The following is a 12065-nucleotide window of genomic DNA, read 5'->3' on the forward strand; positions in this document are numbered from 1 at the left end:
TTTCATCTGCTTCATGTTAAAGGTAGACCTTTACTCAGTGGCTGCCCGCACGGATCTAGGGTGCCAAGGCGGGGGGATGAGAGGGGTCTAAAAAAGAAAAATTTATTTACCTCCTGCCGCGTCTTTCCCACATCGTCTCTCCTCGCGTTGGGCTGAACAGGAAGCAGCCAGGTTCCCCCAAGCCAATCACAACGCTGCAATGAACACCATGGTTTGGCGCTTAGCCAGGGAATGGGAGCCTGAGTGTGTTTTACACCGAGGCTGTAATGCAGCCTGGGTGGAGAACATGCTAATTGCGCAAAGGGCCTGCCAAAGCGTCAGGCGCATTTCAGTGTGCCCACCACTCTGCCCCCTCCCCTGCCCTGCAAGCAGAGCAACCCGCCCCGATAAGCTGCCACAGGAGGCACACATAAAACTATAATAACATCAAGTTATTATCATTTTATCTTTCCTTTCTTTCACTGCTGCAAAGCAGTATGGGTCGACGCTCCCACTCCTTAGCGGAGGAGCCACCACTGCCTTTCCTAAACACTGCCTAAGAGTTGTTGTACAGAACATGGATTAGAAGCAAACTTTAATAAAGCAAGATAACTTCTGTGTCACAAAACTCTGGGACACTTTCCAGATGCTGAAAGAGATATGAGGCAGATAAAGTGGTGTACACATCTGCATTTTCAAAACAGGGATGAACCAGAATTTAAAAACCTTGTGAAGATCAAAATGTGCAGGAAAAGGAAATATAGCTTAATTAAGGTGGTGACTGTTAAGATCTTAGTGCAACCTGCCAATCGTGTATTTTAATCCCACCATTATTTTCTGAGCATTTAAGGTTGATTCACTACAAGCCATTAACAGGACTATTTGTAACATGTGATTTGGATCATATGTACCTAAAGATTTAACATTTCTTAACTAACTGAATCGCAATTTTGGTCTGTTAAGAAATGCTAACTTGCCTTTCCATATGTAGAGAGGCAGATAGGAAATCGTAAAATGAGATTTCTGCCCAGTAGAAATTGCATTTTGTGATTTCCTGAATAAGAAATTGCAAATAGGTATTTCCTATTTGCGATGCCCTAAGTACATGTACAAAGCATTTCACAAATGATAAATGGGCATTTAGGAAATGCTACTACCATCGACTTCAAGTCGAATATCCATTTGCAATTTTAAAAAATACTCCCAAAATGCATTTTTGTAAGTGCCATGTAGCGCATATGCCCCTAGGGCATTTGTGCGCTTTAAATGTGCACCACTTTTTTGGGGGGGTGCATTAAGCCCATAGGCCCTTAGGCCCATAGGCACCCCATGGTTTTGCATTTCCTGTTACAAAATAACAAATTTGAAAATGCAAAACTATTTGCACCTATGAGCTTTTAGGCTCACAGGAAGGAACGGTTTAGCATTTCCTAAATAGCAATTGCCTAATAGCGATTCCTACTCTGTAGGAAGCGCTTTTAGGAAATCACTATTTCAGTACATTCCATTTTGCATTTCCTAAATAGAGATTTCTTAGGATTCCCTATTTAGGAAATGCAAAGATGGAATTTCATACATACGGCCTTTAGCTCCGTCCTGCGTATTCTCGTTAATGACAGTTTTTTTGCATAGATTCATGCACGGTTCGCAGGGCCGGACTGGGAACAGAAACCGGCCCTGGCAAACTGCTCGGCCGGCCCCCCTAGGGGAGAGGGGTGGTTGCTATTAACAGAAACAGTCCATAAATGAAACCTCAAGCGAAGTCCACAGATTTGATCCTCAACTACAATTTTAATACAACAGCTAACAAATAGACCTGCCGTCTCAACAAAATAATATCATGTGTCAGCACAGGCTAGAATACACAAGACTTAAACACTCACTACTATCACTGAGTGGCACATCAAAGTTTAACTTGTAAATTCAAATCAATAACATTAGTGAAAAGGTGGTCCATTATGTATTGGACGTTGGTCGCAAGTTTTGTATGGATTCCTCAGCGATGCCTCAGTGAGCTCATGTTTGGCCTGTACAAAATATATTTCTGAAATGGATAGCCCTCAGAGAGGGTGTGGGCTGTATCACATGGTGGAAGTCCGGATGCTTAAATATCTCTACTAAGGTTCTCATGATGTGGAATATTATCCAAAGTCAAGGTCGTGAGGCCCCAACTTAAAAATTGGCAAAATATTCAAATCTAACCATATTTTGGGGAGAGGCTCGCAACTGTACTCAAGAAGGTGAAGATGAAGTTCAGAAGGTCAGATGTGGTCTCTTACCCTCTAAAGGCAGCTTCAGGGCAGACCTCCACCCCGCAGATTCAGCAGAACTTCCAATCAATTGCAGTGTCTTCACACCTTTTTTGCTGCGCAGATGTGAATCCGTCTGGGCGTGGTCCCTTTCCTTCGGCTGCAGTCCAGCTTGAGATACCAGTCTCTCCTATCCAAAATGGTGCCTGAATATAAATTTACCTTGAAAAAACAAAAGACAAGAGGCATTTTGCAAAACAAAACACTTAGGCTGGGAGTACAGCTTACAGAATCAGGTCTGAAGACTATCTCAAAGTTAAGTCAATCCGAGCAATTTTTATGCAGTTTTGGATGTCATAAAAGTGCCTCCTGCAATCCTTGTTTGGTAAAAGAATGTTAGCCTTGTCTGTGAAGTTGTAAATAAAAGGTCCCTGATAACAAATGCAGGGGGACCTCCACCTTGCTTTGACACAATGTGGGCCAGTAGGTAATGTGTCCAGATGTCCGGCATGAGGGATGCATTATCACTGCATGTACTGTGGGTGCTGTGCCCTGATTGGCTGTGTATTCCTAACTCCATGTGGCATCTGACTTTCTGATGTTTTGGGATTGCACGCACCCCTCTGGCCATGTGTGCTTTGTTGGGGCCAATTTTCTGGATCCATTGTGGTGCTGCCCTTATCTGGGGATGGACCTGAGCTTCCTGTTTGCGCGTTTGTCTGCCAGCTACGTGCCACCCCACCTGTCACCTGGCAATCAGTTACCGCGGGCCTATGTTGCAGAGCCTGCCTGATTGCTTATTTTTGAGTCTGGGTTGGTGTAGAGTTCACAACAGGCGAATTTGATAATAGTGATGCGATTTCGTTTGTGTATGCAAAGTCACCATTATAAGCATTGGTATCATTTTTAATAATATCAGCATGCTCATAGTAATACAATGCTCATTTGATCATCATCAGTATTGGCCCTGACAACAGCCACGTTCACCCGATACCTTTCACTATTTGGTTACAAGTAATCGTGGCAACGGCCCACCCTCCAAAACGCTGAGCGGCCATCGCCGGAGCAGACACCTGATTGTAATTACGCCAATTAATGGTGCTTGAAATATTGATCACTTTTCTTTCTCAGTTCAGGCGAGCAGAGGAGGGCTAGGTCTCTGGCGCTCTTCGCACAGACCGCGTGAGTACTATCATTGATTTTAGCTCTTAACAGGTAACATTTCTCTGTAATTTCCAGAAGTCTTGTTTCTATCATCTTGATTTGCTGATACCTCCTTGTTATTTTAAACAGTTTTTTAGCAGCAGTGCACTACCTACTGCCCTGGACCACTGTTTGATCCAAAGGGTAAGATCCCTGCTCTACCTTTGGAGAATTCATCACCCTATTCATGTTGTTAGTATGTCTTGTATGTCTTAAAACAAATGTTAATTGTTGTTTTTACGTGTGCGTCCACCTGCCTGACCTGCTGTATGTATGTACACCTTCACCTTATGGTGACTTTTCAGCACCAACAAAGGCATGAGTATGTCTACAATGAGAGGACTCGAGCAAATAATGTGCACCTTGATAAGCACATTGTCATGTGTTCTGAAAACTTGTCTTCCTAATATCTTTTTTTTATTCTACATTTGATCTAGGTTGGACAACTGACTTATAAGGTATTGAGGAGGGTAACACCTGGCACCACATGTCACACCCAAGGTGTCAGACAGGGATCTTTTTAGGTCCTGAGGAAGTGCCAGGGATCTGGCTGGATCATTAGGAGTGAAATATGTCAACCTGACCATACTCTTTTTTCCAGTCAATCATGGTTCATTGAGCCCTTATGAAAGCTTCCCTTTATTGGTTTTAAATTCTGTCATGGGAGACCTCCATATTAAACACTGTTTGGTGTCCCTGAGGCAGTTTTAACTTTACTCCTTTCACTCCACTGAAACAACCATTCTACCCTAAACGTCCCATTTGTCTTACACACTTGCATATTTAAGGCTAAAATTAAAAAGCTCTCCGACATAGAGACGCTTCCTGGGGCCCGTGGTGCATTGTAGTGTCAGCACACCCTATGGTGAAGCATGACATCATTTTGGATGTGTGAGGGCAACAAAGAGCAATCAGTAGAATCCCCTAGGACTCTCCAACCACTTCTTCTTCCTCCCTTTCCACTATAGGAGCAGTACCTTCCTGTATTTGTGATTTTAAATGCCAAGCTGAAGTGGCAGTAAACTGCACACACAGGCACTGCAGTGGCAGGCCTGAGACAGGTTTGAAAGTCTACTTATGTGGCTACAACAATTATTGCTGCATGCCCACGAGTAGTATTTGCCTTACATGCCCTGGATATATCTTATACCACTTTACAAGGGACTTAGTAGTAAATCAAATATGCCAATCAGGTATGCACTAATGTCACCATGTTTAGAGGAGAAGCATATGCACTTTAGCACTGGTAGTAGCGGCAAAGTGCTCAAAGTCCTAAGGCCAACAAAAAGAATCAATAGAAGGCAAAAGGTTCGGGGTGACCCTTCAGAGAGGGCCATTTACCAATAAGTCCTGATTGGCACTCATCCAGTAAGCTGTTGTCTCCAAACAATTGTTTCAGTTGGGACACTACACTGATATCTGATAGATTTGCATGAAAGTGTAGGTCTGAAATGTGAAGAAAGGTGTTCATTCCCTCCATACCTGCACTGTTTTCATTGAAAGAAGATTAGCTTGTCCTACTTTGCGACAGCCATGGACTTTCCCTCGGGTTAGCAAGGGTTTCACAAGGTTAGTCCAGAAAGGAGCCACAGACTGACTTATGCCTTTAACGATAGAAGAGTTCATGGGCTCTTAGAAATGTTGGGATGGTCTAGATTTGGCCATTGTCTTAAGGATTTCACTTTTCCTAACTTCTGAAATGTAGATATAATGAAATAGAATTTTCTAACTGGCCGTTTGTAGATTCTTCTATGGGTTTTTTTTAGGAGTGAGAGCTTCATTTAACATTACTACAAAGAAGTTGACAAACCTCTTCCAGCTTTCTTAAGAATATTTTATCACTATTAATGTGAAGCATGTGGTATATTAATTAACAGCATCAAACAGTTTTCTGGAATGTTGTTAAACTGATTTATTTGTGTACTATCCTCTTTCTCTGGTTTCATTTATGAGGCCCCTTGCACCGCCGGAACGTCACTTTTTGTGGCGTTCCGAGGCGCAAGAGCCTGCTCCATATTTACGAGGCAGCACTAAGCCACTTTTTCACAGTTGTCTGCGTTAAATGAGTGTGCAATGGGTCTTGCTGGGGGCATTTCCAACAACATCCATGGCTTTTTGACACTGCCCCAGACTTATGAGAAATCCTAAATCTAAGGCACAACAAGGAGAAATATCTTTATTTCTCTTTCTTTTTCTGTGTGCTGCATTTTGCACAAATAGAAAGAGGAAAAAGCCTCTTGTGATTGTTTTTGTGCAGGGAGGTTTCCCTTTGTGCACAAAAATAATCTTCCCCACAACGCAGGCACCCTTACACCACGGTGCAAAGGTGCATTGTGGTTGAGCGCAGGGTAAAAGGACAGGAATGCCCCATATCTGATAGAAACGGCGCATTCCTGCCCTTTTCTTTTGCCATAGGAAAGCCTGTGGTGCTGCCCTACGACAAAAACCTCATAAATGAGGCCGACCCTCAGAATCTATGTTGAGGATTTTACCCCCAGATTAATTCCACAGTTCTTAGGCGTTTCACTTCTTTACAGAGCTCTTTTGTAAACTAGTGGGTTGTTTTTGATGGGGCCAACCTTATCAATAGTTTCCAACACTGAAACCGTATATTGACATGTGGGCACATTGACCTCTTCATCCTGGACACTGCATGTAATGAGGATATGTATTTTAGACTTTCTTGGTTGATGTTTTCGAGTTCTTTAATTTATTGTTTGGGTCTTCTAGGTTGACCTTTGCTAATGGTTTTTGGGAGGGAAGAGTTAATGGGATAAGATAGGGAGATAGGGGTCTGACCGATGCACTAGAATCGGCAGTCTGACTCAGTCATCTTGACTGGTGATATATTAAGATTGAGCATTGTGTCTTTCACGTGAGTGGGGTGTAGCCAAGCTGTGTTAGATGGTGGCTTTTTAAGAATGTGGATCGTTGAGAAATGGCAGGGTCTATTTCAGCTCCCCAATGTAGTTAAAATCCCACATAAAGGTGTTTTGATCAGAGATAATTTTATCTGTGATGAAATGAACAAGCAGTGCTGTTCTTTGGTAGTGGTATAAAATGTGGAATTTTATGGATTTGGAAATATTTTAAAGTTAAGTTTAAAAGAAGTAAGCTTTTAGTTAGCTCACATGGGGAGCCTTGATGTAGAGGTGATGAAGAATTCAAAAAAGACCAACTGGAGTATGCTGTTGAAGAATTGTTGTATATCCCTGAAATATAATTTGATAGGTGAGAATATAGGTATTTTAAGTTAAGTTAAGTTGCTCTCTTAGAAAACAAAGCCTGAAAGAAATTCCTCAATATTGTTGGTGAGGATAATTCCATATTCTAGGCAAGTGATACTCAGAGTATGGCACGGGGGGCGCTTGCGGCCCTCTTGACCTTTACATGCAGCCCCCCTGGTGAGCCGCATCTGGAGCTGCTATTTAGTAGCGGAGCACTAATATTCCGATTTTATTTTAAAATAAACAGGCAAGCATGTATTAACCTGGAAATAAATGCTTGTCTGTTCATTGAACAATTTTTAGACCTCCTTACAGAATCCTTGACCCACCCAGACCCCCCACTGCCACCCTGCTGGCATCAGTGCGGCGCTCGGTCACACTACAGACATACTTTGTTGTCCCTGGGCAAATGTTTGCGAGTACCCATGTTCTATGCCGACTGCTATATTTACTTTCAGCAGCAGGTAAGACTCAGTTAGGCCCAGATTCTCAAAGGTTAAGTGTTGGGTTAGCATTACTTTCTCAATGCAAACCCGACGCTAAACCTGTTTTGGAACTTAAAAACCAACTGTAATTGGTATTAGCATTGATTTGTATGTAAAAGTAACACAAAGCAGTGTGAAACTCTGCTTTTCATTACTTTGGGTCAAGGGGGTGTTCCCATGCAATCACCCATGCTTTTAAATGTTCAGCCCTATTCACAAACATTGATTTAGTGCCAAAAATTAATCCCTCTGAAAAACAGGCGTTAAACTGAGAAATATTCTTATTTCTACGTGCTTTTCCAACTTTGAATTCGTGCTGCATTGTATAGCACACATGCAAAGTAGGAACAGCTTTAAAACCTGTCTAGGCATAGTATTTTGTACCCTCCTGTACAAAACCTATTCTAGACTCTATGGCGCTAAGCTGTGTCCCGGTGCACAGCGGCTGAAATCAGCACTGATGCCAGGTAGAGGGGAGGAGAGGGCCATATCTCTGTAAATATGTTTCTCCTGCTCTCTCTCTATCACACAACTCAGTGCAGCACCTTTGGGTGCTGTGCAGCATTGACTGACACCTTTCAGAATCTGGGCCTTAGTTTCAGGATTATTTGGATATCTGATTGACTAGTGTTTCAACATATCGGGGAGGCTGGATGTCCAGTGCTTGCCAGAAGGCTGCAGAGAAGTGAAACGCCATTTGCCATGCAGAGAGAAGCAGTAGAGAACAATAGCAAAGATTTAGTTTTTTCACTTTTATTTGAAATATTTTAGCCTCTTCTAGAGCAAAAGTTGGTTAACAAGCAATGGCTTATGAGAGTCATACACTTTAAAAAATAATCAGTATAGTTAGCTACTGTGTAATATTGAACACCATGTAATTCAGATAAAAACATAACATAAATTAAACAATAGATGTATTACATTTTAAAGTAATTCTATTCTTAATGCTGCACCGTGTTTCTTTTAGTGGCCAAATGTTTTACACAATTCATTGTAAACTTATGAACTTTTATTAATAAGCGGTGTTTCTTAGAGCTGAATCCTAAAGACGCTATCTGCTCAATACCTACAATGTTGCATCTTTTTCTTCTAGGTCATGGAGATTCAAAAATATTTGGAAGCCAATGATCTACCGTGCTGGGCGGATCTAAGTGTGCGTGGCCAATCAAGGATGAGCTCTCGTAGCGCAGTGTCTTTTCCAGTAACCCCCTCGAAAGATTTTAAAAGCACCATCCAAACAAGCATGAAGGTATAGTACCTTTTATACCACGACATATTTACATTATGCATCATCCATTAACAATTAAACACAATGTGCTCTGTTTTGCATAAGTCTTAAGCATAACACAGACTGCAGGGTCCAGACAGACAGGTGGAATGGCATTCCTATTGTTCACGTCATGCATTCTCTTAACATATATCATAGGATTATATTGCATACAGAAGAACAACCAGGAAGCAAATACAACATGTGATTGCTGTCTTAGGTTCAAACCAGATGTGTGCAAATTCAAGCTGCAATGTTTGTGATTTATAAAAAGATAAACTGGAGCTAAAATGTGCTCTGAGTTTCAGTTGAAGAACTGCAAATCATAAACTGATTTGTCGTCCATTTGTGCAGCTTCCTAGGAGGTTTTGACATATCTGAGTCCACATTTCCACTACAGCACACAATCCCTTCAGGACATTCAAGTGGAGGAGAGCATCATTAAATATGTAAATATTTTTCTAGTCACAGCGTTCATCACAAGTTTATATTTGTATAGCATGATTTATTCATTCTTGTTATCTATTTGCATAATAATCTTCCCCATGAAATTGCCACCCTACAGCCAAGCCTACAGGCTCTCTAGGTAAATCCATGTCACCTTTGCAAACTTTGTTCTGCACCAAATTCTCATGTATGCAATACATGTATTTGTATTCATTAATGACACATTTAAATCACAGAATCAAATATAGTGAACCATTGCAATAGCAAATTGCATTTAAGACGATGAAAAATCTGCCTTTATTTTAGATTTTTGAGGATTATAAGTTTAGGATTAAGGGTTGGAACTCCATGGATTCCATGCTCACTGTGCTACTGCACTTAAGCTGTATCTCTCTGATGAGATCGAACTAGTCTACAACTAGGCCTGGGTGAAACTCACAGAGTTTCACTCTGCGGAGTTCCCCGAAGTTACAAAAAATACTCCATGAGATTCAGGGGAATTCTACGAACAAGCACAAAAAGGCACAAGTAGGCAAGTTGCGCTGCTTGTGTTATGATTTAGCACCAGAAACTCGTTACGTGCTGGAAAATCAGCGCTCATGGCACCAGAGGGCTGTCGCTCGAGTAGATTTTCTACTTGAGTGACAGCTTTTTGACTGCAAACGATCGTTGCCAACACATTGGAGAAATCTTGCCGGGTGTACCTCAGAGCGACTGGAAATCATGCTAGGGAATGCCAATTCCCACTTGTGATTGCCAACTAACCATTTTCGAGCCACGTGCAAGAAAAAACTCGATTACACGGCGGTTGGTGGAATTTGGCCAGAACTCCGCATTAGAAGCATAATGTGGAGTGGCCAATATTCCTCCAGTTCCCCTGGTGGAGCAGAATACATCGCCGACCTCTATCAGAAACCAGTATGGGGCTACTTGTATTCCCATTTATAGAAAACGTGGCCTGGCAGTTGATTTGGACTGTTCCTTTTGGTGCAGTACCAACACTATTTTGCATATGACTGGTTCATGTCTGGGATGTCTTTTTGGGCAAAAGATCAATGGACTGGAAGGAGGCCAGAGTAATTGTCAGTGACAAAGGTACATTTTTGAATTTCACCCATCACTTTTTTGTTTTCCTCAGTGTGATGTCCGAGTACAAAGTGCATGCCACGTCCTGTGCTCACTGTGCCCTTGGATGAAAACTGGAACCTTCTGACGGTCTTACGTTCCTATTCAGTGGATACCTAGGCTAGAAGTTATTGCTGGACTGTTCCTAATTAGTGCAGGGCCAAGGCTGATTTGCATATGGCTGGGTTTTGTCTGAAGTGGCATGGTGGGCAAAAGAACAACAAACAAAATCTGGAAGCTCACCTAGAATAAATACAAGTGGTTGAGATTAATTCATGCATGCAAATCATCAATAGTTTTTCCACAGTGCAACGGGTATGCCCAGAAGTGGATCTTGTGACCACAGTTGGCATAGGACTCAAGAAACATCCTACTGATGATGACCAAACAGTCAAAACTGGTATGGAGTTGCTTGTTTTCCCATTTCTGGGGCACTTAAATGTGGCCCTGAGTAACTAATCACCAGGGGCTGAGATGAATTCAAGTATTTAGTCATGATGCTGTCATCATGATGATATTAGTTATGTAGATCCTATCTATTCCCAGCTTTTCTGCTGCCTTGCAAAACGCCCGATGTAGAATGCCTTCACCCCCTTTTGCGGCTCAGTCCAGTCACAGCACCCTTCTTCTTCATTGCCCTTCTGCAGTTCAGCCTGCAAACACCTCATAATCCAGAGAACCAAGTGAAATGCTTCAGCATAGCCAACTGGTAATGTGATGCACTTCCAATTTAGTGATACCCAGATTATATGTTGCTGAATTGTAAATGTGTTGGAAAATGTTTGCAAAGAGAAAGTTACATAGTGTTGTTCTCCAATTTAAAAAAACCGAAAATTAAGCAGTGACCACTGTCTGCCTATGTTTCCCTGAAAACAACGCTATGCTTTTATTATTATAATATTTCAAACTTATAGGGCCATATTATCAAGAATGGCGATAACATTATCGCCGCTTTAGCGCCAGGAAACTGCCGCTAAAGCGGCGATAAGGGGCTTGATAATATACTCTAGAGAATTCCAATAGAAGCCCATGTTCTGGTGTGAAGGACCACAAACCTGGGCTTCTATTGGAATTCTCTAGGGCATATTATCAAGCCCCTTATCGCCGCTTTAGTGGCAGTTTCCTTCCGCTAAAGCGGCGATAATATTATCGCCGTTCTTGATAATATGGGCTGGCCCATAGACTTGTGCTTGTTTAGCACATGCATACGTAACAAGCACTGTAAAGACAAATCGGCCCTGCATTTCTATAAGCAAAAGTACTTCTCGGCTGGGTGGCACTTTTGTGTGTACAGTTGTGTGAATGTGATACTTGGTCAGAGGTAACATGAATGAGTGCAAAGACGATAAGTATGTGAATGACTAAATGCGCTCATGGTTAATGGGCACGTGAGTGCATAGCGGGGTGAATAAGTCATTAAATATGTGAGAGGGTGGATAAACATGTGAGCATGTGAATGATGAAGCCAGTTTACACACAGATATACACACACACACACATTATGAGCTTTTATGGTGCAGCTTAGACCCAAGTGCCTGCTTTTTGCGCCTCCGTGGCTTACCTTTTTCAAATAGTACAGCTTGGGGACATTGGGAAAGGTTTGCTTCCTTGTGTTTCTGAGCTGTGCTGTCTAATAGTGTGCACATTGCATTGCTTAATGTGTGACACTTGGAGTGACACCTTACTGTGTATAGAAACAAGCTGTTATGGCTATGTAATGAGAAAATGTACATTTCTCCATCCTACAGACATATTGAACACGAGTCGAACTGCTTTTGGCTGTCACCATTTGTGTGCTTGGGACGATGAAGCTATGAGCTGCGGTACAGGTGCAGACCCAATTTTAGAAATATGGTTATCTTTTTTGAGATCAATAAGGAAGGTATTTACATGAAGTGAAGCCTTTCTAAACCGCTAAACGAGAAGGTTAATTACAAATCTGGTAATGAGAAAAGGGCATCTACTAGTGCCAGAATGCAAAGTGATCTTGGTTGAAAAGTCATGATTTGGAGAAAGTGTCATTCGCCAAACACATGGCACTTGGAAGATATCACGCTAAAACCCGTTCCCTGCCCCAGGGCTA

At 42.0% G+C, this 12065-nt stretch overlaps 1 protein-coding gene across 1 annotated transcript in view; it reads left to right on the plus strand.

Moving 5' to 3' along the window:
* LOC146831362 (uncharacterized) overlaps nt 1-12065 on the plus strand; it is a 1121174-nt gene that overhangs the window by 1087809 nt on the left and 21300 nt on the right. Inside the window, exon 8 of the mRNA XM_085604146.1 lies at nt 8237-8392. Within this exon, the coding sequence (XP_085460272.1) occupies nt 8237-8392 (156 nt within the window). The remainder of the gene's footprint in view (nt 1-8236; nt 8393-12065) is intronic.

Source organism: Triturus cristatus, chromosome 5_1, assembly GCF_964204655.1.
Source record: "Triturus cristatus chromosome 5_1, aTriCri1.1, whole genome shotgun sequence".
Lineage (NCBI taxonomy): Eukaryota > Metazoa > Chordata > Amphibia > Caudata > Salamandridae > Triturus > Triturus cristatus.